Source organism: Bufo bufo, chromosome 4, assembly GCF_905171765.1.
Source record: "Bufo bufo chromosome 4, aBufBuf1.1, whole genome shotgun sequence".
NCBI lineage: Eukaryota > Metazoa > Chordata > Amphibia > Anura > Bufonidae > Bufo > Bufo bufo.
This window is the reverse complement of record NC_053392.1, coordinates 56,655,662-56,683,313: the sequence shown is the minus strand read 5'-3', so window position 1 is coordinate 56,683,313 and position 27,652 is coordinate 56,655,662. Positions and strand designations below refer to the sequence as shown.

General features: G+C 47.9%; 1 protein-coding gene across 1 annotated transcript in view; it reads right to left on the bottom strand.

Annotated features, from left to right (window-relative positions):
• Positions 1 to 26,461, bottom strand: part of MMUT (methylmalonyl-CoA mutase) — a 48,499-nt gene extending 22,038 nt beyond the window's left edge. The window contains exons 1-9 of the mRNA XM_040427279.1: positions 26,347 to 26,461; positions 24,124 to 24,555; positions 23,020 to 23,387; positions 21,380 to 21,537; positions 19,146 to 19,317; positions 17,515 to 17,763; positions 15,890 to 16,001; positions 13,858 to 13,973; positions 5,117 to 5,232 (exon numbers count right to left, since the gene is read on the bottom strand). Coding sequence (XP_040283213.1) covers positions 5,117 to 5,232; positions 13,858 to 13,973; positions 15,890 to 16,001; positions 17,515 to 17,763; positions 19,146 to 19,317; positions 21,380 to 21,537; positions 23,020 to 23,387; positions 24,124 to 24,520 — 1,688 coding nt within the window. The 5' untranslated portion in view covers positions 24,521 to 24,555; positions 26,347 to 26,461. The remainder of the gene's footprint in view (positions 1 to 5,116; positions 5,233 to 13,857; positions 13,974 to 15,889; positions 16,002 to 17,514; positions 17,764 to 19,145; positions 19,318 to 21,379; positions 21,538 to 23,019; positions 23,388 to 24,123; positions 24,556 to 26,346) is intronic.
• Between the last annotated feature and the right edge of the window lie 1,191 nt (positions 26,462 to 27,652).

Here is a 27,652-nt window from a genome sequence, read left to right as displayed (position 1 = left end):
TCCGGAAAGAAAATTAACCTCACCCTACATACTCGATATCATCTCAAGGATCGGGCAAAATGAATATTTTCGCCTGGTCCTTTTGTTCTCACAGAGGATAGGCCACCACCAGAAGTCTCTGTCAATGGCTTACTCCTCTCCCCGCATTAAATGCACATACACATTCGGCTGAGGTCTACAGTATTGTAAGAAGCGCTGTAGTTTGTCTTTTATGAAGAACATGCAGGGAGATTAGAGACAGACTGAAATGCAGGGGAGATGAGAGGCAGTGCCTTCAGCAGCTACATTAGTGCATAAAATGCATGCTGCATCATTGGTGGATATCGGCAACAAACAGTTTGTCTTTTAGACGGCACATGTAAGGAGATTACCATACTCAATCACAAAGGACCGTATTGTCTGACAACACGCAGGGAGAGGTAGATTGAGAAGTGATGTAGTAAAACCATCTGTAAAGAGTTTGGACTCCACCAATCCACAGTCAGACAGACTGTGTACACATGAAGGAAATTCAAGACCAATATTACCCTCCCAGGAGTGGTCAACCAACAAAGATCACACCAAGAGCAAGATCACAAAGGAACCAAAAGTAACCACTAAACGACTAAAGGCCTTTGTCACATTAGCTTATATCCTTTGGATAGGTCATCAGTATCTGATTGGTGGGGGTCCGACACTCGGGACCTTGCCGATCAGCAGAAGCTCACAGTAGCACCACGGCCTTCTCGCAGCTTTGCCTTGGCCACGTGATGTCACCTTCAACGATAGAAGTGAATGAGGCTGAGCTGTGATAAAAAGCTCAACCGCTATACAATTTAGGGCACTGTGCTTGGTGAGCTGAAAGAAGGCCGAAGCTCTACTGCGAGTGCCACCAATCAGATACTGATGACCTGTCCAGAGAAAAGGTCATCAATTAAAAATTCTCTGAAAACCCCATCAAACGGGGTTTTCCTGCCATTTATATTGATGACCTATCGTCAGGATAGGTCATCAGCATCTGATTGGCGAGGGTCCAACACCCGGCGCCCCCACCGATCAGCTATTTGTCAAGGAGGCGGCACTCCATGCGAGCGCTGCTTCCTCTTCACTACGCGTTGTCTCTTGTGGAGCAGCGGCGTAGTGTAATGACAAGTACTCGTCATCACACAGCGTTGCCGTAACGTCTAAGACAACGGGCGGTGTAATGAAACGAAAGCAGTGCTCGAATGGGGCGTGGTCTCTTCTTCAAACAGCTGATCAGCGGGGGTGCTGGTCAGATAATCGATGACCTATCCTGACAATAGGTCATCGATATAAATTGCCAGAAAACCTCTTTAATGTTCATGTGTCCACCATAAAGAGGACACTGAGCAACAATGGAGTGCATGGCAGGAATGCAAAGAGAAAGCTGCTGTTCTCCAAAAAAAAACATGGCTCCCCAATTGCTAAAGGTCACCTGGAAAACCCAGAAGGCTTTAGAAACAATCTTTTGTGGACGGATGAGACCTAAATAGAACTTTTTGATGTAAGTGAGAAGATTTAGGTTTGGAGAAAGGAAAAACTGCATTCCAACATAAAAACCTCATCCCATCCGTGAAACACCGTGTTAGTACAGTAGGGTCATGGTTTGGGCCTGATTTGCTGCATCTGGGCCAGCACACAAGTCATTCTACCAAAGAATGGATAAAGAAGAATTATGTTAAAGTTTCAGAATGGCCAAGTCAAAGTCCTGACCTTAACCCAATAGAAATGTCGTGGAAAGACCTGAAGATGTTTTGTACAGAGGAATGGGGTAAAGTTTCTCCAAGCCGATGTGCAGAACTACCGGTAATCAACAATGACCAGAAACATTCCATTGCAGTTACTGCTGCACAAGGGGGTCACAGCAAATACTGAAAGCAAAGGTTCACATACTTTTTCCATTCTCATATATGTAATATTGGATAATTTTCCTCAATAAATAGATGACCAAGTCTAATATTTCTGACTCGTGACTTGATTTGTTATCTTTATCTGCTTTTAGGATTTGTGTGAAAATCTGATGTGGTTTTAAAGGGGTATTCCCCAACACAGACAATGGGGGCATATCGCTAGGATATCGCTATTGCTATATGCCCCATTGTCTGTCCCACCTCTGAAACCCGCACCTACAACAAGAATGGAGCGGGGAGAGTTGTGCCTGGGTTTCCTGGGGTCTGGCCACTACCAAGTGTTGCTCCCCGCTGCTCCCATAATAGTGAATAGGAGCACACCGCGCATGCGCGGCCGCCGCTCTGGTTCATTTCTATGGGGCCGACAGAAATAGCCGAGCCAGCGCTCGGTTATTTTCGGCGTCCCCATAGAAATGAATGGAGGGCGAATGTGCAGTGTGCCCTCCACAACTTTCCCCACTCCGTTCTCTGTGTAGGTGTGGGTCCCACCTCCATCGGAAAATGGGGGCATATCCTCGCGATATGCCTCCATTGTCTGTGATGGCAAAACCCCTTTAAGGTCAAATTTATGCAGAAATATAGAAAATTCTGAAGGGTTCACAAACTTTAAAGCACCACTGTACCCCTCCCTCCCCCAGTTAGTTACACAGACACCCCCCCCCCCCCCCCACCACCTCTGCTGCTACTTTGACACGCCCATGGACAGGACCTCACAGGAAATAGGAGCTGCATGGACATCCCAGATCGGGAGACAGGAGCAATAAAGCAAAAAAATACATTGCTAAAATTACAGCTTTCTTCATAAATTATTATTTTAAAGGATGTTGATGCAAACTGGAAAATCCCTTTAAAGGGAAACAATCACATGTCGCGAAAGGGTTAAAATTGTGGGCAGCACAGTGGCTCAGTGGTAAGCACTGGTGCCTTGCAGCGCTGGGGTCCTAGGTTCGAATCCGACCAAGGAGAACATCTGCATGGAGTTTGTATGTTCTCCCTATGTTTGCGTGGGTTTCCTCCGGGTACTCCGGTTTCCTCCTGTGAGGAATATGGATCATTATTTACTGGCAGACATGATTTTCATCTGATTCACCTTTGTCAGTGTACATGCAAAATAAGTTCTCACTTTAACCCTCTGCTTGTCAGATAGCTGAGGTAGTGAACTCCACAGGGGTTCTGGATTTAAGGAGGCCACATGCATACAAATTCAACACCTCAACCAGTCCGCAAGGAATCAAGATGATGTGACAGGAAGAATCTCTCAGCATGAGGTCTAGTCCATTCCCCAGTTTAATCAAATCTAGCAGACAGCATGGAACGGGCGATTTATGAATTGCCCGGCCATCACAGGCACAAATCGGATACATATGTGTGTCCCCGTGACCACGATGAACAGGTCCGTGGTCTTAGTGTGGTGGTGGGAGGCCAGGGAAGGGAGATATACATATCTCCCCACAGAAACCAAATAACGGTACCATGTTTGGACTCTACTTGTAGCCGGAACCCAGGCGGATCTGTTGGTCCCAGAACCATCTCCCTGTGACCTTCTGGTCTGGAGCTATGAACCCTAAAGGGTTTTGTGGGTCATTTGCTGCCAGTCCAGCAGAGGGGGGATGGACTCCTCCTAGAGGCCGGGAGGGGAGGAGCCAGCTACAGGTTAAAAGGCTTGTGCCAGCAAGCGGGCGGGTCTTTTTCTGAAAGGGGGTCACATCGTGCCATGTGTTTGGAGAGACCTGGAAACTGCTGACATCACTGCCCCCACGTGACCGCAGCCAAGGACTATTCCACCATCATAACCCAAAGGAACATTCATCTACCCGGTAACTGACTTGTACTCTGTGTAATCCTGTTTGTACTATACTACCTGTATTCGTAACCTCAGACCACTGTATATATTCCTTGTGTATAGTGTGTTATCTAGTGTGCCCTTAAGGCGATTAAATATATAATTAAATCTTGTGCTGTCTTGTATCTGGATCACGAATCCCCGCGTCCGTGTTTCGGCCTAGTTATAAGCTACCGCGGGTTGGTTTCTCACCCTATATAATACCGTTAGCGGACCGGGCTTATATCAAACGAGAAGCTGGTGGCAGTGTACCCGGGATGAGGAAGCGCTGTTTCACTCGGGCAGTGACCAGGCTCCCTCAGCTTGTTGCCTCTCTGTGCCCGTGTGGACAGGAGGAGTCGGTGTAAACTGTACCAAGCTGACCTTACCCGCTCCTCCGGGAGGGCGTAACGTCACGCCTTGGTAACCAGTGACCATACCGTATCTCTTGAGCTCGACGTAGTTGACGTCCGGCGTCAGTCGGGGTACGGTATTCGTCACACCTGCCACTCTCCAGAGACATAGGGAACTTAGATTGTGAGCCCCATTGGGGACAGTTGGATGCTAATGTTTGTAAAGCGCTATAAAATAAATGTAGCTAAGCTGCAGTATCACCGATCAGCTGTTTGAAGAGCCCAGCAGTACCTTCCTATGCCAGCAGAGTCACATACATGGTTACGTGGGCTAGGTGTCGTTCCATCCCATTTAAGTGAATTAAACTGTGCTGCAATACAAAGTATAGCCACTGTACAATGTACGGCGCTGTGAAGAGCCGCTGCGCTCACCGGATCGCCACAGCCTCTTCAAACAGCTGATCGGTGAGGGTGCCAGGAGTCGTACTCCGCACTGATCTGATATTGATGACCTATCCTGAAGATATTGTACACCAGAAAAGGTCCTTTAAATGCTCCCCCCCCAGTGGTGAGATGATCTGCAGACATCACAGGTGAAATGTAGAATTACATGGAGCTCATTCAAGTCAGTGGGCAACCAAGTAATATAAGGTCTTACTACTTTTTGTGGAAACATGAGACAATTTCGGGGAAATCAGAGCAGAGTCTGCAAGGTCCCAACAATGACCAAAAAACATCTAGTACAACTAGATGGGCAAAGTAAGCACCCAACGGACCCATTAGGAGCTAAAGCCGTTTTTTTTTCTTCCCTGTGCTTTTGTATACCAAAGCTTCATGTCGGTAGGAAAAGAGCATCATGTAGCCCAATGACGATAAAAGCAGCAGAAGAGGAGCATGTTGACCTTGTGGGAGGCAGTGACCTCTCTGCTTAGATATCTGTAAGGGCAGGCTGTCTGTGGTAGGACTGTGAAATATTATGGTACCACACACAAAAACTTGTTTCATCAGAGTAATATAAATAAATGGGGCACCTTGCACGGACGGCTTCAACTGCAAGTCCCAGGAGATTTCCTTGGCCAGTGGCAGCACATTCAGTGATTGCAGCCAAACAGCTTTCCGCAGCAGCACTGTCTCTGGTAGCCTTGACCTAAAAGATAAGACATTACAAACTATGAAGAGTAGAGTTACACATCCGCTCCTCATTAAATGTGCAGAAAAACAATACCCTATTAAGCGTATAGAAAGGAGTCCCTATTTCAGAAGCCTCATGTAGTATCCACAGCAGAGATTGGCACCTCTATTCCTGGAGGACCATGCATCACATGGACAGCCTATCTATTTCAATGAGAACCGTGCCGCTTGGCTATTTTCGGCAGTCCTTTAGAGATGAATGGAGGGCAGACGCGGCCTCTGGTACTTTGCGGGCTCCGTTCTAAGTATAGGTGTTGGCCTCAAAAGGAGGGACCCGTACCTATCAGATATTGGGGCATATCCTAGCAATATGTCCCCAATGTCCAAGATGGAAATAACCCTTTAAATGGAAGATGTTTGGAAGAACCAAGCCTATTCTTAGAGCTGGCTGCCCCTCTAAAACTAAGTAATCAGGGGAGAAGGGCCTAGAGGAGAGGTGACCAAGAACCCAATGGTAACTCTGGCTGAGCTCCAAAGATGCTGCGTGCTGATGGGAGAAACTTCCAGATGGTCGACCATCACAGCTGCACTCCATCAATCATGGCTTTATGGCAGAGTGGCCAGAAAGAAGCCTCTCCTCAAAGTCATGTCTGGAGGAAACCAGGCACTGCTCATCACCTGCCCAATACTATCAATACAGTGAAGCATGGTGGTGGCAGCATCATGATGTGGGGGTGTTTTTCAGCATCTGGGACAGGAAGACTGGCCTAGGCTAAGGGAAAGCTGAATGGAGCAAAGTACAGAGATATTCTTAAGGAAAACCTGATCCTCAGCACTCTGGACCTCAGACTGATCTGAAAGTCCACCTTCCAACAAGACAATGATCCTAAGCACACAGCTAAGACAGTGCAGGAATGGCTTAGGGACAACTCTGTGAATGTCCTTGAGTGGTCCAGCCAGAGCCCTGACTTGAATCCAATCGAATATCTCGAGAAAGACCAGAAAAATGGCAGTCCACCAACGGTCCCCATCCGCAGAATCAGACTATGCAGGATTTATCTATAGTCCGCAAGGGCAGACTGGTCATAGACTCTACAGGGAAGGGAAATTTCCCGGTGGGAGGATGCCCAGGGGACCACCCGAGCCCTCCTCATGGCCGCCAGCGGGGTACATAAAAATCAGATGCCCCCAGTATTAATTAATGCTGGGAGCATCAGGTATTTATGCACCTGGCTGGTGGCCACAGGTGTCAATCCTTACAGTTGAATACTGCAGCGGGGATGGCAGAATATTGTACTGCACTGTGGTACTTGTTTCTGCTGGGGCAGTATTTTGTGCTGCACCACAGTATTGATGGCCCCGGCTACTTCTCTAGTCCTTTCCTACATGCGTTGTCCCTGCCTGTTGCCAGCCTTCTGTCAATTTGGACCCACTTACAACATGGGGCCACTTTTAGTTTTTTCCAAGGCCAATTTAAAGGGGTTATCCGGGTTTAGAGCTGAACCTGGACATATCCCCGTTTTCACCCAGGCAGCCCCCCTGATATGAGCTGTATAGAGCAGGCCAAGGACTGTTTGTTTATAATTTTTACACTGCTAGTAATAGGCTTCCGCCTAGCAGTGTTGCCAGTGACATCATCGGCACTGATGGGCGGGCTTTAGCGCTGCCCTAGCCATTTTACAGGCTAGGGCAGCGCTAAAGCCCGCCCATTAGTGCCGGTGACATCACCAGGCTCACTGCAAGGCGGAAGCCTCCACCTAGCTTTACTCATGGAGAGCCCGGTACGTCACCTGATCTCCAAAAAAAAGCCTTTGCCCTGCGCGATACAGCGCAGGGCAAGGGAGAGCATTGGAGCATGAAATGCTCCGATGTTCATGTCAGAGTGCCTGCCTGGGTGAAATCGGGGATATGTCCGAGTTCAGCTATGAACCCAGACAACTCCTTTAAGTTCCCAGTCCGTCCCGATAGTCTGTTACTATGGAGACACACAGGTCTGCACAGGAGCTGTGCGCAAATGGTAGGAGATGGCTTGTCCGAGACGGAATAAAATCTACAGGGAGGCACCTTTACAAAGTGCCCTGGTTCCAGTGCTGCTGCAGTTCCTGTCCCCACCCCACCACTTTCAGTCCCTGGATCACAAGTGATGGCGTGATGGATCCACACCCACGAGCGATGGAGGCCGATTCATGGATTCAGTCTTGACACGTTATGTGAACGGCCACCCAGTAGATTTCATTGAGTCTCAGACAACCCCTTTAATAAGGACTACTGGCAAAGTTGCTTCATCTTTTATTTTTGAGGTAAATATATTTGGTTGCCCAGGTGGACACGGCCTTGAGAATTACTCCTAAAAATCAGTGGAAAACCTTCAAACAATAGTGGAGTAAAAAAACGTCATAATTCAGGCCTCCTGCACACAACTGTATCTTTTTTGCGGTCCGCAAATTGCAGCTCCGCAAAAATACGGATGCGCTCTCTGTGCATCCCGCTATTTTCTCGGGACTCCCTTTAAAAAAAAAAAGCCTATTCTAGTCCGCAAAACGGACAAGAATAGCACAGGTTCTATGATTTGCGCGGTCCCCATTTTTTTGGCGGACCCGTAGAAATGAATGGTTCCGTGTGCGACCTGCAGATATACCAAGCACATATGACGCTGATGTTCGGGGGTGCACATACTTACTCCATGTAAGGCTACTTTCACACTAGCGTTTTTCCTGGATTCGGCAGGTTTCAGGAAAAACGCTTCCGTTACTGATAATACAACAGGATCCGTTCATGACGGATGCAGACGGTTGTATTATCTGTAACATAGCCAAGACGGATCCGTCATGAACTCCATTAAAAGTCAATGGGGGACGGATCAGTTTTCTATTGTGTCCCCATTGACTTGCACTGTGGGTCATGACGGATCCGTCTTGCTCCGCATCCCAGGACGGAAAGCAAACCGCAGCATGCTGCTCTCCGGTATGAGAACGGAACGGAATGCATTCTGGTGACTCCGTTCTGTTCAGTTACGTTTTGTCCCCCATTGACAATGAATGAGGACAAAACGGAAGCGTTTTTTCCTGGTATTGAGCCCCTATGACGGATCTCAATACCGGAAAATATTAACGCTGGTGTGAAAGTAGCCTAAGAAAATGTTCTATAACAAGAGCTTTGTAGAACGGACAGATCCGTTTTTTTGAAAACACTCTACTGCAAAATATAATTAAAACATCATTTCAATCCCGCCAAACAGACGTCAGCCTGTGGAACTCTCGACGTAATCATTAAATGGAAATTACGGAAATCAAAAGACTCCCATTTGTTGCAGATGATGACACATGTGAATGGCTGACAAAGGCCTAGAAAAACATCTCCCTGAAGAAATAGCGGTAATTATCCGCCAATTACTTCATAATGGCTTAAAAAATGACCGACTGCGCCGAGCTCCTTCACGTCTGGTATTAAAACTGCAGGTGTACACAATGTTAATTATTAGGAGAGCGCAGCAGATTGCTGGGGGGAGATGGAAGGCATCACTAGATAATTACTACTGCAGAGAAATCTTTATATAGGAAGCCACAAAAAAAAATCATGCGGTCATATGTAATATTTAAATAAAATATTGTGTTTATAAATTAAAACTATAAGGCCTCATGCACACGACCGTTGTGGTGTTCCGTAAAATGGGGTTCCGTTGTTCCGTGATCCGTTTCTGTTTCCGCGTGTCTTCCTTTATTTTTGGAGGATCACCAGACATGAAGGAAAGTAAAAAAAAGTCTAGGTCAAGTTTGCCATGCAAATGATAGGAAAAAAACGGACGCGGATGCCAATCTTGTGTGCCTCCGTGTTTTTTAGCGGTCCCATTGAATGGGTCCGCGAACCGTTTTCCGCGAATAAAATAGGAGAGGTTAATATTTTTTGGACGGACTGGAACCACGGATCACGGACGCGGATGACAAACGGTGCATTAGGCGAGTCAATGGGTCCGCAGAAAATCCGCTGAAAATCACGAAAAGCGGAACAGCGGACACGGAATAAAACAACGGTCGTGTGCACGAGGCCTTATTCGGAGTGAAAATCCCATGTCTGAGCTTGCTCCTACTCCAGGGCGTGTGGTCTACAGATTTCTCCAGACATTTTCTATTGCAAATCGAGAACTAGAGCCCTGCTAGGACCTTCCGTATCAATCAAATTACCGCAAAACGGTACCAGGCGGCATTCTCTGCCCGATGACAACTTTGACACAAGCTTTTTGGGCTTGAATGAACAGACACTGAAAGGTTTGGAGGAATAGCCATGGGTGAGGTTTCCAGGTTCAGAATAATAAAAAGGGCCATCATCAAAAGATGGGAAACTGCTGATCTGAGCAGGTACAGAATGGCCGTCCTTATCAGATCGGGGGGGGGGGGGGGGGGGGGGCTGACTATCTAAACATCTATAATCTAATGCCAGGAGAACACCTTCTACAGCTGCAGCAACACTTCTGGTGGGGCTACCTAGAGTGATAACAGCGTAGCGCACTCTGTATCGTATAGAGGCATCCATACGTATCGGAGAGGCTGTAACGTTTTTCTTAAAGGGATATACTTAAGGGCTCACTCAGACGATCTTATGTGTTTTGCTCTATCATTATTGCAGGGCCGAGGAACCAAAGTACGGATGCGGACAGCACATGGTGTCCACATCTTTTGCAGCCCCATTGAAATAAATGGCTCCACATCCACTCCTGGGGCCGACGCCGATCAGCTGTTTGAGAAGGCAGTAGCGCCGCGGCCTTCTCACTGTTTACCGCAGACCCAGTGATGTCACGACCGGCATCGCTGGTCTGGGCGGGGCTAAGCTCTGTCCATTTGAATGGAGCTTAGCCCCGCCTAGGCCAGTTGATACTAGTCGTGACGTCACTGGGCCTGCGGTAAACAGCGAGAAGGCCGCGTCGCTACTGCCTTCTCAAACAGCTGATCGGCGGGGGTCCCGTGTGTCGGACCCCCGCCGATCAGATGCTGATGATCTATCCAGAGGATAGATCATCAGTTTAAAAAAAAAACGACAGAACCCCTTTAACGACAGGTGCATCGTGCGCCCTTTCGCCGATAGTCACAGTGACTGGACCGGTCTTAGCACAGCCAACGATCATCATAAAGCAAGTACACGACCACACATGAAGGACCTTGTCAATGCTTGTCGTCATCATTGGCGCTGTGTCAGTAGGTCACTCGTGTCATCAACTGCTCTACTCGTCTAAACGAGCTATTACCGCCTGGAGACCCAACCAGACATTTTCAGCATCTCTGAGGGACTTGGAGTATAATCGTCCAAACAATGTGATCCAGTCTGTGTACGGTCTTCCCAAGACTCACAAGGAGATCATCTCCCACCTATCTCTGGGGTAGGACTCCTTGGTGAGAGATTGGGCGCACGGTTGGACCATTTATAGCCACCTTTGGTCCTCAGAGTGCAGATCACTTACAGGACATGCATTATGGAATACATGGGTGCCACGTAATAGCCGGCTTAGCTGTGACGTGGCCGGTCTTTATCCTTCCACTCCACATCAAATAGCCCTACAAGCTCTTACTTTTCATCTTCATAAGCGCAGTAATTACACTTTAGACGTTACAGCTTTTATTTTTTTTAACCTCTCAGTGACCAACCTGTTTTAGGCTATTTTTTTTTCCATTGACGCCTTCCTTTTATTTTTCCTTCCATCTACGGTAGTTTTTAATGGCACCATTTTGGGGTACACATAACTTACGGATTGACTTTCATTAAGGCCTCCTGCACGCGAACGTGTGAGCCACGTGGCCGTGCTGCGGCACGCAAATTGCGGGCCGCAATGCACGAACACCGACCGCCGCAGCGGATCGCGGGCCCATTTACTTTAACGGGTCCGCGATCTGCCCTTTCCGCAAAAAGATAGGACATGTCCTATTTTTTGCGGAACGGAAGTACGGGACGAAACTCCCACGGAAGCGCTCTGTAGTGTTCCATTCCGTGCCTCCGGATTTGCGGACCCATTGAAGTGAATGGCTCTGCATCCGTGATGCGGAATGCCCACAGAATGGCGCCCGCATATGCGGTCCACAGCACGGCAACCTACGGTCGTGTGCAATAGGCCTAGCTCTGTCTGGGAGGCGGAGAGGAAAAATAGCAATAATGTCAATGAGTTTTTAGGTAATAAATTTTGCAGCGTCCATTTTCCGGTACAAGTAACATGATGACTTCATTCTCTGGGTCAGTACAATTACAGCGATACCAAATACATCTAGTTTTTATGTTTTACTGCTTTTGCCCAATAAACACCCACCCCCATTTTATATATTTCTTTAAAAGAAGAAAATGATTTTGCATCGCCGCATCCAAAGCCCCGTAACTTTTTTACTTTTCTTTCTATGGACCTGTGTGACGGTTTGATTTTTGGGGTATATAATACATTTTTATCACTTTATTTTTAGTGAGGAATAAGGAAAAAGAAGCAATGCTGGCATTTTTACAAACATGTGGAGGAGATTTTATTTTCTGCGATTTTTTTTTCTTCCACGGAGCAGATTTTTTTCAATGGAAAAGGGTGATTTTTTTTTTTTTTTAATAAAACTTTTTTAACCATTTAATAGTCCCACAAGGGAACTATAATAGGCAATCTTTTCGATCTCTTCTAAAATACATTGCACTGTTCGTGCAGTGCAATGGAATTTACTGTCAGTGCCAGAGAAGCCCGGCACGCTAGGCCTGTGGCCTTTATTAGGCCGCAGTCTGCATGCACAAATATCGGCACACCACAAACTCCCTTCCTCTTAGGCCCCTTTCACACGGGCGAGTATTCCGCGCGGATGCGATGCGTGAGGTGAACGCATTGCACCCGCACTGAATACCGACCCATTCATTTCTATGGGGCTGTTCACATGAGCGGTGATTTTCATGCATCACTTGTGCGTTGCGTGAAAATCGCAGCAAGCTCTATATTCTTTTTTCACGCAACGCAGGCCCCATAGAAGTGAATGGGGTTGCGTGAAAATCGCAAGCATCCACAAGCAAGTGCGGATGCGGTGCGATTTTCACATACGGTTGCTAGGAGACGATCGGGATGGAGACCCGATCATTATTATTTTCCCTTATAACATGGTTAAAAGGGAAAATAATAGCATTCGGAATACAGAATGCATAGTAAAATAGCGCTGGAGGGGTTAAAAAAAAAATTATAATAATTTAACTCACTTTAATCCACTTGATCGCGAAGCCGGCATCTTCTTCTGTCTTCTTCTTAGCTGTGCAGTAACAGGACCTGTGGTGACGTCACTCCGGTCATCACATGGTCCGTCACATGATCTTTTACCATGGTGATGGACCATGTGATGACCGGAGTGACGTCACCACAGGTCCTGTTGCTGCACACAGCTAAGATGAAGACAGAAGGAGAAGCCGGGCTGCGCGATCAAGTGGATTAAAGTGAGTTAAATTATTATTATTATTTTTTTAACCCCTCCAGCGCTGTTTTACTATGCATTCTGTATTCCGAATGCTATTATTTTCCCTTATAACCATGTTATAAGGGAAAATAATTCAATCTACAGAACACCGATCCCAAGCCAGAACTTCTGTGAAGAAGTCCGGGTTTGGGTACCAAACATGCGCGATTTTTCTCACGCGAGTGCAAAACGCATTACAATCTTTTGCACTCGCGCGGAAAAATCACGCATGTTCCTGCAACGCACCTGCACATTTTCCCGCAACGCCCGTCTGAAAGAGGCCTAAACCACCTAAATGCCACGGGCGTTACTCACTGCAGCATCTAAGCAGTTAAATGCCCCAGATTGGCACTTCTGCCAGTCTGGGCCTGTTAGAGCAGGAACTTGGCTATAATGCAAGAGGCGGACCCCTGCTCTCCGTTGCACAGCAGACGTGTGCAGTGCTTAGACTGGTCCGCCATTAAAACCCAACCTAAAGCCCCTTACTGCCCGCTGTAAAAAGGCGTATTGGTGGTCACTGAGGGGTTAATGGCCATCATTTTTCTTTTGAAGGCCATTTTTATCTCCCAAAAAAATAATGAGTGACCATGGGTGCAACATACCCACCCTCATTAGCTAACCTAACGTCGCCATTTTGAGGGTCTCCGGAGACAACCCCTCCGTTCAGTCCATCAGATGGTACAGCACATGGATGATCTGCCCTTTACACGGCAGGGAGAGGTCTCCGCCCGACCAGCTCTTCTCACTTACTTAAATAACAATCGCCGTAATCTGCAATTCACGTTTAATCTTCAGGATAATCAGATTGCATTTTTAGATTGGAATTTATTAGGCAAAGTAGGACACACCGTAATAACGTCTCCGTATAGGAAGGAAGTTTCTGAGGACACCATATGACACACGTACATATCCTCCAGCGCTTACACCGAGAGCCTTTCCCCGGGGAGAAACTATTCCCGCCAGGAGAAATTGCATTGGAAGAAGCTGAGAACATCTGTACAGGTCACAGGGCCTAGGGAAAGCGGCAAGAACGCTGCTGCACTACTATGATCGGCCCCAACCGATCAGATACTGATGACCTATCTAGAGGAGAGATCAGCAGTAAAAATATCTCGGGGAAAACCCCTTAAATTATTTCCAAGACGCCATTGGAGCCTTATTAGCGCCCCTCACTCCCTGCTTTCGGGTCTTACCTTATCCAGCTTCTCGATTTGGCGGCTGCGAACAGAAGTATTATCAATGGCAAGAACCTCGACAGTCTCCTCCTTCTCCAACTGGTATTTATTAACCCCGACAATCACTTCAGAACCTGAAGAGTCAATTCCACAATGCACAGGAGTTACAGACTGGACGCTATAGTGATAAATAGTCATGCTCTGCCTCCCGTTTCAGGAGTAGAATGCCTAGAACTACAGTGAATACTGACACGTGGGCAAAGCAGTTAATAAAACGTTACTTACTGGTCATGTGTTTGGCTAAAAAGTTAGAAACTAGCAGCGCAATATGCGTTCATACACATGACAGTAACAACTATTGTATGTAGTGCAATTAAACCACATCCTTGGTGTAATGTTCCATAAGGTGGAACTTTTGTTCGGGGGTCCACAAGCTTTGATGTTATACTTCCATTCAGGCCACGAGACGCCTTCACTGCTTGTGTCTATTCATCCAGATCAAGCAAATGCAGCAGAACTTGTAACCAGCCTGATTTATGATGCAATACTGCCATCTACTGGTCACTATCTGCATATACATGTTTTAGGGCCTAAAAAGCAAAACCTATAAAAAAAATATAAAATATGATATGGGGGTAGAAGATACAGGGTTGCTACTTCCAGCTTGTACCTCTGCTGCTATGTTATGGGGTTAGAAGATACAGGGTTGCTACTTCCAGCTTGTACCTCTGCTGCCACAAAGAATGGAAGCCGCCGTCTGCAGAGTTCCACAACGGGACAAATTTACTGTTGCACTAGGTTTCGGTCCTCCTCACACTCAGTTTACAACCTGCTCTTAGTTTCAGATTTTTCTCATGTGGAAGTGTCCTCCCAGTAACACATGCTGGATGTGATGTCTGTGTGTCCAGGATGCTTCTGCCGTCACTAGCTCTCATATATCAGCACAGCTTCATTCCTGGACTGATTTCCCTTTCTACAGTCCATGAGGCCTCTCTTCTCTCTGGTTCTGCAAGACACTGGCGCTGAGGAGTGTGTGATCCCCCCCCCCCCCCCATGCAGAGTCAGCCATGGATACTCTGCTTTCTCTCTACACTTATACACAGTCTATGACAGTGGTGGCGAACCTATGGCCAGAGTCTATGGTGTACCAATATGCCTTAGACTTTTCCTGCCATTCGTCAGCGCAGGGCGCACTATGAACGGCACAGGCAGAGCACTGAATGCAGGCAGGTATTATAGCTAAATGATAAAGTACAAGGAAGATATACTATACTGGACTATTATTCAGGTTTCATTGCCGTCTTGGCAGTTTGCGATAAATAATTGGTTTATGGCTTGCAGTTTGGGCACTTGGTCTCTAAAAGGTTCGCCATCACTGGTCTATGAGATCTCTCCCTCCTCCCCCTGCAAACTGTCTTAAGTGTCCTCTCCTCCAAGTCTACAGACTGTGAGATCTGCTTTTCCAGAAGACATTGATGCTTTCCCACCTCTTCACTCTCTGATCTGCCATGTGCATTCCACTCCCCATCCCTACTCTCTCTAACACTGCGAGAGAAGGGGAGAGGAAAGAGAGAGAGCAAGATGGAAAGAGAGAGAGCCCACAGCCAGAGGAGTATGATGTTAGATCTACGTCACATTCAGCAGATAGAAGAAGGACTTCGCATACTCTACATCAGCAAAATGCACTGAGGTATCTTTAATGCCCACTATTTAGAAAGTTGCTTAACTTGTCCGATCGTGTAATGCTATGGTATTTTTGTCATCAACTGTTGCATGTATGCTGTACAGACTATTTTCCTTTGTATTTTTGTGATTTTCGAAAAAATCAAATAAAAATTATCTGATTTAGAAAGTTGCTTAGCTTTGTGTTTAGGAAGCAAATGAACAATAAAAAAAATATTCAGTGCGAAGGGGTTGATAATGTTTGGCGTGTCTGTGTGCATGGGCACGATAGCGACGACATCACTAATCTGCACTGGTACCATCAATTTTGCTATACATTTTACCACAGAAGTCATAGGTCACGTTAGATATCGGTGTCATCGCTCACTTGAATCAATCCTAGCTTGTCTCCGGGCCGCACACTCCTCAATGCGCAGTTTTGGGATTCCCTCAGCCACGGCTCGGGCCATTCCACCCATTTCTTCAATCTCGTTAATGAGCTGCGCGGCACAATACATGAAGAAGGAGACAAACGAGGGGTTAATGCAGACCGCGGTTCCAAACCAGTTAACATACGTACAGTACAGACCAAAAGTTTGGACACATCTTCTCATTCAAAGAGTTTTCTTTATTTTCATGACTATGAAGGCATCAAAACTATGAATTACCACATGTGGAATTATATACATAACAAACAAGTGTGAAACAACTGAAAATATGTCATATTCTAGGTTCTTCAAAGTAGCCACCTTTGCTTTGATTACTGCTTTGCACACTCTTGGCATTCTCTTGATGAGCTTCAAGAGGTAGTCCCCTGAAATGGTCTGCCAACAGTCTTGAAGGAGTTCCCAGAGATGCTTAGCACTTGTTGGCCCTTTTGCCTTCACTCTGCGGTCCAGCTCACCCCAAACCATCTCGATTGGGTTCAGGTCCGGTGACTGTGGAGGCCAGGTCATCTGGCGCAGCACCCCATCACTCTCCTTCATGGTCAAATAGCCCTTACTTTCAACGTTTTCCCAATTTTTCGGCTGACTGACTGACCTTCATTTCTTAAAGTAATGATGGCCACTCGTTTTTCTTTACTTAGCTGCTTTTTTCTTGCCATAATACAAATTCTAACAGTCTATTCGGTAGGACTATCAGCTGTGTATCCACCTGACTTCTCCTCAACGCAACTGATGGTCCCAACCCCATTTATAAGGCAAGAAATCCCACTTATTAAACCTGACAGGGCACACCTGTGAAGTGAAAACCATTTCAGGGGACTACCTCTTGAAGCTCATCAAGAGAATGCCAAGAGTATGCAAAGCAGTAATCAAAGCAAAAGGTGGCTACTTTGAAGAACCTAGATTTTAACATATTTTCTGTTGTTTCACACTTGTTTGTTATGTATATAATTCCACGTGTGTTAATTCATAGTTTTGATGCCTTCATAGTCATGAAAATAAAGAAAACTCTTTGAATGAGAAGGTGTGTCCAAACTTTTGGTCTGTACTGTATATTAGAAAAAGAAATACAGCCCTGGTCAAAAAGCATATACAGTATCCAATGAATGCTCCCATATCACATGATACCATCATAGAGTGCCCATATAATATACAGTAGACATAAAACCCTCATATAGTAACACACTACAACCACAAGTAACACCACCATACATCACTACCACATACTTGGTGGCTGTAGGGTTAGTTTTACTCTAGCGTGGTATAGAAATTGGTAGTAACACCCCGGTGGTCCAGGGCTGTGAGGGGGTAAAGGGCTAAATCCTGGCTTTGCATCTTCCTTCTCAATACATAAATGAATAATCTGAACAAAACTTGGTCCCTAAGAGTTTCAGTTTCTAGACTGAGGAGTTTCCATTCACTGATAGCAAACAGAGTTCTTGAAAATGATGAGGAAATGAAACGGTGTGTAGGAAAGCTGCAGAACACAGAGATAGAGGAGGCAGGACTCAGCTCTGCTACATCTGTACGTACAGACATGACACACAGTAACAGTCGCACCCCTCACCTTCAGAGCAGCTTGGTAGACGTCCTCTGTGAGGCACTCCATCATGTAGGATCCACCCCAGGGGTCCGCCACCTTGGGAATCCCAGACTCCTCCTGAATGATAATCTGGGTGTTGCGAGCGATCCGCGCGCTCTTGACAGTGGGCAGACCTAGAGCCTCGTCAAACGAGTTAGTGTGGAGCGACTGAGTGCCCCCGAAAACGGCGGCCATGGCTTCAATCACGGTGCGAACCACATTGTTATATGGGTCCTGCCAATGTATAAGTCATTATCATCATCATATAACATACTGGCATCCCGCAGCCACCAGTAGGGGGCACACACATGCAAGGTTTTCCAGCTTCTATAGCGTTCAATAAGAAAATGTGTCTTCAGTAAGCTCCCCCTAGTGGTGGCAGCAGGCATGGAGGACCGCTCCTCAGTACACCTTAGGATTTTGAAGGCTATGTCCAGCTTTGCATCAATTTTTTTTTTCTCCAATGCATCCAAGAAAAAATTAATCAAATTTTCACACAGTGTTAAAGGGTTTGTCCCATGACAAGGACTTATTCCCTTCCTGATCAGCGGGGGTCCGTGCCGATCGCTGGAACAAGCACTCGGCTATCTCCCAACAGAGTAGAACATGTCAATGAGGAAGCGTGGGCCCCCAGTCATGTGAACAGCAGGGACCCAGCATGGACCCCGCCAGTCACACACTTATCCCTTATCCTGTGCGTAGAGGATAAGTTGTAAGTGGAGAACCCCTTTAAACCCTTAACCCATCATGACATTCCCATATGTCATGAGGGTTAAGGGCAGGCATGGAGCAAGCTTACATGAGTCGCTCTATACATGACGCCAATCCCGGTCATTTAACCCCTGGGATGCTGCTGTCAATAGCGACCACGTAGACAGAGGGAGGGGGCTCACCCTGTCTTCAGGTCGGAGCTCCCACCACGACATCACGGGCCCCTGATTGGTTGCCATGACAGCCTGGAGCCTTCTGAATGGTTAACTGCCTGAAAAGCCCTGCCCAAGGCAGCAATGAACATCCCATAGACTGCAATAGTATCCTATATATATATCGTATGTTCAAGCCTCCTAAGGGATTACAGTTAGGCTATATTCAGACCACCGCAAATTGCGGATCTGCAAAAGACGGAGGCTGGCCGCGTGCGTTCCGCAATTTGCAGAAGGGAAAGGGGCAGTCCATTATAGAAATGCCTATTCTTGTCCGCAAATCAGACAAGCATAGGACATATTCTAATTTTTTTTTTTGCGGGTGCCACAGAACGGACTTACGGTTGCGGACAGCACACGGGGTGCTGTCCGTATGTTTTGTGGACCCATTGAAGTGAATGAGTCCGCATCAGAACCGGAAAAAAAAAATGCTGCTTGGATGCGGACCCAAACAACAGTCGTAGGAATGAGGTCTAAAATAAAGCTATAAATAAAGAAAAATAAAAAAAAAGATAGGGACTAGAGAACAGTCTGCACAGGGGCTGCATACATCAAACGGCAGGAGATTTTTTCAATTAAGATAATCTGAAATGTGGCTTCATTTTTGATGCATTGGAATCAATTAGCGGTAAAATGGCAGACAGCGCTCTCCTGCACCTGTATCTATAGGTAACGCTCTCGGTGATCTCTCACCTGTTCTGTAAGTGACCACCCCGACGTCTGACAGTGGGCTCGCAGTAACAGCGACTTCTTATCTTTGGGCTGGAAGTTCTTCTCTATCAGTTGCGCCCACAGCCTCCGACCCGCTCTCATTTTTGCTATTTCCATGTAGAAATTCATCCCGATGCCCCAGAAGAAAGACAACCTGAGAGGGAACAAACAACAAGACCCAACGTTCAATACCGATGGCTGAAAATACTAGAAAGGAAACATCTGAGAGGGGTCGTCAGAAATCAAAGTTTACAAGTAGAGAGCAGCGAAGACAGCTCCGGAGGAAAACAGGCAGCAGGAGGCAAGTGAGCAAGCTTTCCATGCACAGGTCCAGCAGAGAAGGACCATTCAATCATGGACAACCCCTTTAAGAGTGAGGACCTATCTTTAAGATACACCAGGGATGCTCAACCTGCGGCCCTTCAGCTGTTGAAAAACTACAACTCCCATCATTCCCCGACAGCCTACAGCTATCAGCCTACAGCAGGGCATGGGGGGGGAGTTGTAGTTTTACAACAGCTGGAGGGCCGCAGGTTGCATCCCTGAGATAGACTATCGCTTCCGACACCCTGCATCCTGCCGTTCACCTGTAGTTCCAGCGCCAGAACTCGCCACACAAACTATTCTGCTGGTGGAGTCACTGTGTACATACATTACATTACTTATCCTGTACTGATCCTGAGTTACATCCTGTATTATACTCCAGAGCTGCACTCACTATTCTGCTGGTGGAGTCACTGTGTACATACATTACTTATCCTGTACTGATCCTGAGTTACATCCTGTATTATACTCCAGAGCTGTACTCTGTATTCTGCTGGTGGAGTCACTGGGTACAAACATTACATTACTTATCCTGTACTGATCCTGAGTTACATCCTGTATTATACGCCAGAGCTGTACTCTCTATTCTGCTGGTGGAGTCACTGTGAACATTACATTACTTATCCTGTACTGATCCTGAATTACATCCTGTATTATACTGCAGAGCTGCAGTCACTATTCTGCTGGTGGAGTCACTGTATACATACATTACTTATCCTGTACTGATCCTGAGTTACATCCTGTATTATACTCCGAGCTGCATTCACTATTCTGCTGGTGTAATCACTGTGTACATACATTACATTACTTATCCTGTACTGATCCTGAGTGACATCCTGTATTATACTCCAGAGCTGCACTCACTATTCTGCTGGTGGAGTCACTGTGTACATACATTACTTATCCTGTACTGATCCTGAGTTACATCCTGTATTATACTTCAGAGCTGCACTCACTATTCTGCTGGTGGAATCACTGTGTACATACATTACATTACTTATCCCGTACTGATCCTGAGTGACATCCTGTATTATACTCCAGAGCTGCACTCACTATTCTGCTGGTGGAGTCACTGTGTACATACATTACTTATCCTGTACTGATCCTGAATTACATCCTGAATTATACCCCAGAGCTGCACTCACTATTCTGCTGGTGGAGTCACTGTATACATACATTACATTACTTATCCCGTACTGATCCTGAGTGACATCCTGTATTATACTCCAGAGCTGCACTCACTATTCTGCTGGTGGAGTCACTGTGTACATACATTACTTATCCTGTACTGATCCTGAGTTACATCCTGTATTATACTCCAGAGCTGCACTCACTATTCTGCTGGTGGAATCACTGTGTACATACATTACATTACTTATCCCGTACTGATCCTGAGTGACATCCTGTATTATACTCCAGAGCTGCACTCACTATTCTGCTGGTGGAGTCACTGTGTACATACATTACTTATCCTGTACTGATCCTGAATTACATCCTGAATTATACCCCAGAGCTGCACTCACTATTCTGCTGGTGGAGTCACTGTATACATACATTACATTACTTATCCCGTACTGATCCTGAGTGACATCCTGTATTATACTCCAGAGCTGCACTCACTATTCTGCTGGTGGAGTCACTGTGTACATACATTACTTATCCTGTACTGATCCTGAGTTACATCCTGTATTATACTCCAGAGCTGCACTCACTATTCTGCTGGTGCAGTCACTGTGTACATACATTACTTATCCTATAGTGATCCTGAGTTACTGTACATTCTGTAATTTACTCCAGAGCTGCACTCGCTATTATGTAAGGTGTAGATATTGTGCAGCCACCACCCTCTGCTGAAGGAATTGGCACTTATTGTCACAATGTACAGTCTTTACCTGGGTGCAAATTCATCAATGGTCAGGCCGGCTTTCAGCCCTGTACGGCAATACTCCAGACCATCAGCTACTGTGTAGGCCAGCTCCAGAACTGCATCGGCTCCAGCTTCCTGCATGTGATACCCGCTGATCGAGATGGAGTTAAATTTTGGCATGTACTGAAAGAAGTCAGAGGTGATAACGTAAAGAAGAAGCTCTGAGGTTTTATCAACTGCAATAACTCCGGAATCTTCAAGATGAAGGATGAGAAGAACGGAAACGCCGATTCTGAACCTGTGATCTCCAGCGACGTGGAATGTTTGTCATTATGTATATAACATGCAGTTATCTGCGCTGTGTTTATGTATATGTGTCTGCTCTGCTGGGGAGCGGGCGGAGAGCAGGCTCTGGAGGGAGGGGGGTGGGCGGAGAGCAGGCTCTGGAGGGAGGGGGGCGGGCGGAGAGCAGGCTCTGGAGGGAGGGGGGCGGGCGGAGAGCAGGCTCTGGAGGGAGGGGGGCGGGCGGAGAGCAGGCTCTGGAGGGAGGGGGGCGGGCGGAGAGCAGGCTCTGGAGGGAGGGGGGCGGGCGGAGAGCAGGCTCTGGAGGGAGGGGGGGCGGGCGGAGAGCAGGCTCTGGAGGGAGGGGGGCGGGCGGAGAGCAGGCTCTGGAGGGAGAGGGGCGGGCGGAGAGCAGGCTCTGGAGGGAGGGGGGCGGGCGGAGAGCAGGCTCTGGAGGGAGGGGGGCGGGCGGAGAGCAGGCTCTGGAGGGAGGGGGGCGGGCGGAGAGCAGGCTCTGGAGGGAGGGGGGCGGGCGGAGAGCAGGCTCTGGAGGGAGGGGGCGGGCGGAGAGCAGGCTCTGGAGGGAGGGGGGCGGGCGGAGAGCAGGCTCTGGAGGGAGGGGGGCGGGCGGAGAGCAGGCTCTGGAGGGAGGGGGGCGGGCGGAGAGCAGGCTCTGGAGGGAGGGGAGCGGGCGGAGAGCAGGCCCTGGAGGGAGGGGAGCGGGCGGAGAGCAGACTCTGGAGAGGGAGGGGAGCGGGCGGAGAGCAGACTGGAGAGGGAGGGGAGCGGGCGGAGAGCAGACTCTGGAGGGAGGGGAGCGGGCGGAGAGCAGGCTCTGGAGGGAGGGGGGCGGGCGGAGAGCAGGCTCTGGAGGGAGGGGAGCGGGCGGAGAGCAGGCTCTGGAGGGAGGGGAGCGGGCGGAGAGCAGGCTCTGGAGGGAGGGGGGCGGGCGGAGAGCAGGCTCTGGAGGGAGGGGGGCGGGCGGAGAGCAGGCTCTGGAGGGAGGGGGGCGGGCGGAGAGCAGGCTCTGGAGGGAGGGGAGCGGGCGGAGAGCAGGCTCTGGAGGGAGGGGAGCGGGCGGAGAGCAGGCTCTGGAGGGAGGGGGGCGGGCGGAGAGCAGGCTCTGGAGGGAGGGGGGGATGAGCAGAAACTTAGGAGAGCAGAGAGCCAAGAATTCACAAATTTAACAAATGGCTGTCCAGAATTACAAGAACATGGCTGCTTTCTTCCTACAACAGCACTACATTTGTCCATGGGCGGTGCCTGGTGTTGCAGCAGTGAATGGAGCTGGGCTGCACTACTAGACAGAGGTGTGCTGCTGTTTTTGATGAAAGTAGCTATGTTTTTCTAACCTTCAGCTCAACGAACAAGTAAAGGTCTCACCTGTGACGTGTACTGGAAAATATCAGCAATGATTCTCATGGATGGCCCTGGAGGAAATATATAGGTGTTTCTGACCATAAACTCTTTCAATATGTCATTCTGTATGGTCCCAGTGAGCTTCTCCTGAGGACAACCCTGCTCCTGCCCCGTGACAATGAACATGGCCAGGATAGGGATGACTGCGCCGTTCATGGTCATGGAGACTGACATCTTCTCCAAAGGAATTCCATCGAAAAGCATCTTTGTGTCTTCTACTGTGTCAATGGCCACACCAGCCATGCCCACATCTCCGTGAACCCGAGGGTTGTCAGAGTCGTATCCTCGATGGGTGGCCAGGTCAAAAGCGACGGATAATCCCTGCTGACCGGCTGTAAGCAAAACCGAAGCATATGAGACATGTAGCACCAAGAAAATGTGATCGTCTAGAGGTAGTCTCAAAAACCAACCTACGGGATCCAACCAAAAAATATGCTCCTTCTACCAAGGCCGCTACGAATGGAAAGTTAAAAAAAAATTAAAAATCCACTGCCTCCCCTCCACCTAATCCCTCATCTTCGAAGCTCCTTTAACTTCTTTGATGACCAAGCACTTCCTAGCATTTTGCACACGTGGTGGTTTATCAACCTTGACTTCCTAAAAGGTATTGTGTCCCCTTTGAGGTCCTAAAAAAAAATGTTTGGGGGACATTCACTCTTAAAAAAAAAAAAATGTTTATTTTTTATTTTTTCTACTGTAACCGAGGTCTGCATAGGAGTCAAGAGGGGAAACTGAACTGGTCTTCTAAAACCAAGTATCTCTGCTTTGCCAGGATGAAGGGGGGGAAGTCACCCAGTGATCATCATCCAGAAGGCCTGGGAGAAAAAAAGCGTCAGCAGACCATTTTGTCCCATTGATGCCAGGCTAACCATCGCTGCCGGGAAAATTTTCCCACTTCTGACAAAATAAACCCACATTCTACACCCATACCTATGTATTTTTTTGGGGGGGAAGACACCTGAGATATTGCGAAAACGCTTCATACAGGCTTTAGCGCCTTCATGCAATCTTGCAGCAAAGCTTAACAATTTGCAAAAATAAAAAATCATAAAAAAAACTGAGCCTCACCCTTTATGTTGTCCCTGTAGAACTTGTTGCTCTCCTCCACGGTGCTGAAGCCGGCGTACTGTCGGATGGTCCAGGGTCTGTGGGTGTACATGGTGGGGTACGGGCCTCGGGTGAAGGGATTGACTCCGGGCAGTTCCTCGGGCAGCTCTGTCGTGTCCCTCTTGGTGTAGAGAGGCTTTATCACTATACCCTCTGGCGTGTGCCACCTTAGACTCTCCGGATCTTTCCCCTTCAGCTGTTTCTTGGCCAGGGCCGCCCATTCTGGGTGTAAGGTCTGATGGCTCCGTGCGGGGGGGAGGCGGCCGAGCCTGAGGAGGGCTGGCAGGCTGGTGGCACCGGGGCGCTGGTTTCCGCAGACCTTCCCCAGAAGCAGATGCGGTGCCCTCGCCCTCAGCATGATCCGAAGATGACCGGAAGTCTGAGCAGTCGGAGCTGGCAACGCAACGGAGAAGGTGTCATTATACCAAGGTTAACCCCTTCAGTGACCACAATTAGTCTAATATTCCATCCATGGTCGACTACCAAGGAAGGTCTCAAGAGCATACACGTTAAAAACTCCACTCATGACCTAAAAATTGAAGTTTACCTAATTCCCCTCCCTCAATTTACAGTCTCAAGGGTGGTTTGTTGGGGTCCCCAGAAACAGCGCCACACCTCTCCACAGGTCCCCTGCGGTATTGCAGCTCAGCCCCACTCAGTTCAATACAATTGACTGTGGACAGACGTGGCGCAGTTCCTGGAAGAAAACAGCCATGTTTTTTCTGCTCCACCTCCATATAACAGAAGCCTCTTGGGGCTCTACGCGAGATCCTGCCCTTTAAGACTCTCCCGCACATATGACGACCTGATTTCGGACATTTCCAGTCATTCCCTTTGCTACGCTGATCGGATTGTAGGGGTGCAGGATCCAGTCACAAGGTAATGGGGGGACACATAGACCGTCCTGGGACCCCGAGACATAGAGACGCAGCATACGAGAAGCTGACTGGTACGTAGAAGTGCTGGGCGATGAGGAACCGGTCATCACGACCACAGAAGAGCCCCTCCTTATACACCAAGTAAGGGGGGGGGGGGGGGGGTACTCGAAGACAATATGTGGGTCTGTCCCTTTAAAAAACCATAAACGGCCCATCCTCCCAATACTGGCGGCAGCTCGTTCAAAAGCGAAGAAATTTATGGGTCTGCGGCGGAGTCACCATCACTTATCTCACCCGTAAACCACCTCATAAAACTATCTGAAGGAGACGTCCACCTTTGCCACCATTTTTTTTTAAATTGCTGCAGCACATCGAAATGAAAAAGGAGGCAATTCAGCAATAATCGGAATAAAAAAATAAAAAAAACACACTAGAAAAAAATAAAAACTGGTGCCGTTTTGCGTATACAGCTCCTGTGCAGGCCTATGTGTCGCCATGGTTACAGACTACGACAAGTAGGACTGAGGCGGCGTCTGGGGACATGGTGCTTGTATAGTAAAAAGTCTGGCAGCTCTCTTAACCCCTTGTAGACAGCTAGTCAGGCACCTATTCTCCATCCTATGGGTAGGGGCGTTGTTGTAATGGGGCAGCCCCGATAGCCGAGCGCCGCACTCCGCCATCTTTTATGACCGCCAGGATCTCCTGATCGGTGGTGATCCCAGCGATCCAACCCCCGATCCTGCAGCTCTTAGGACAACCCTCTTTAGATTTCACATTCCGTCTATCTCTATTTCCAAGACCTCTGCTGGTTGTCAGGAAATGAAAGCCCCCCCCCCTGACCTATCGCTGGTCGCCACTGAGCCTTTGTTACAATGTATCGCTGCAGGAGGGTTATCAGCCCAGAGCAGGGCAGAGAATGCTTCCCTTTTACGCAGGACCCAATGTAACAAACCCTCCTCTCTCCATGGCTGCAAATGAACATTGATTAACTAAAAGCGAGCCAAGGACTTGGTTACATGGGGGAATCGAAACACACACTGAACAGGCTTTAGCAACACAAAACTAGACAATCCCTTTAAGTGTGGTTAAAGGGGTGTGTCCACGGAAGAAATACAAATCTGGACACAAGAGCTTGCAATCATGTCAGTCAGATCACGTGACATTGTGCGGTCTCACACACACACCCCCCACCATGTTTACTAGTACGATCCCTGAGGTGTGGACATGCAGGAGATCTGCGCTCTGACTGCCCTGCCCCCCCAACAGTCAGGCACAGAGGACTCCCACAACGCGCTGCCATTCTCACCTTATGTCCTGACAGCGGCCAGGAACCAGGACTGGACTACAAATCCCGGCGTGCAGCGGGACAGCTTGTACGTCACTTCCGGTGTCCTGCCTACCTGCACCACCCCCCGGGAAAGGAAGCAGTGGATTGGATTCCGCGTAACACGCCCTCTCCCGGCATTGGTCAGAAGTGTATGTCAGCCTGTAGGGAGAGGACTGACGGCTGCTGAGCCACAGGCTGCGTGCACTGACGGTATATACTGCAGGCTATACATTATGCGGGCGGGAAAGTAAATGTCTGCAAATATGGAAATTAGCAGTAAGAAATGCTGGGGGCAGTTGTGGCCGCTGCAAAAGTACTGTGCGACATAGGCCTCCTGCCCACTTGTTTGTTTCCGCGTCCGTTCCGTTTTTTTTTGCGGATAGGATGCGGACCCATTCATTTAGGCCTATTGCACACGACCGTATGGCTTTTTCAGTGTTTTGCGATCCGTTTTTCACGGATCCGTTGTTCCGTTTTTTGTTTCCGTTGTGTTTCCGTTTCTGTTCCGTTTTTCCGTTCCGTTTTTCCGTATGGCATATACAGTATACAGTAATTACATAGATAAAATTGGGCTGGGCATAACATTTTCAATAGATGGTTCAGCAAAAAACGGAACGGAAACGGAAGACATACGGATGCATTTCCGTATGTGTTCCGTTTTTTTGCGGACCCATTGACTTGAATGGAGCTACGGACTGTCATTTGCGGGCAATAATAGGACATGTTCTATGTTTAAACGGAACGGAAATACGGAAACGGAATGCATACGGAGTACATTCCGTTTTTTTTTGCGGACCCATTGAAATGAATGGTTCCGTATACGGACCGTATACGGAACGCAAAAAACGTCCAGTAAACGGGGAAAAAAAACGTCCGTGTGCAATAGGCCTTAAAAAAAAAAACAACGTGCTCGCCGCATCAGTATGTCCGTTCTGTAGCCCCGCAAAAAAAAATAGAACATGTCCTATTCTTGTCCGTTTTAGGCATTGTTACAATGGATCCGCAAAAAAAAAAAAACATGCCATCCGTTTTTTTTTTTTGCGGATTCACAATTTGGGGACCGTGTGCATGTAGCCATATGCTATTGGCCGCATTTTGTACGGACAGCACTCGTACCCAATTATTTGAATGTGTCTGTTCAAACGTCAGTATTTTCATACAGACCGTGAGTCAGTGAAATAAAATCACCGAGACGTGCGCTAATTTGATCCGCGATTAGGGTTGCCACCTTTCTCGACAAAAAATATATTGTCCAAGTTAAGTTGTGGGGGTGTGGCTTAACACG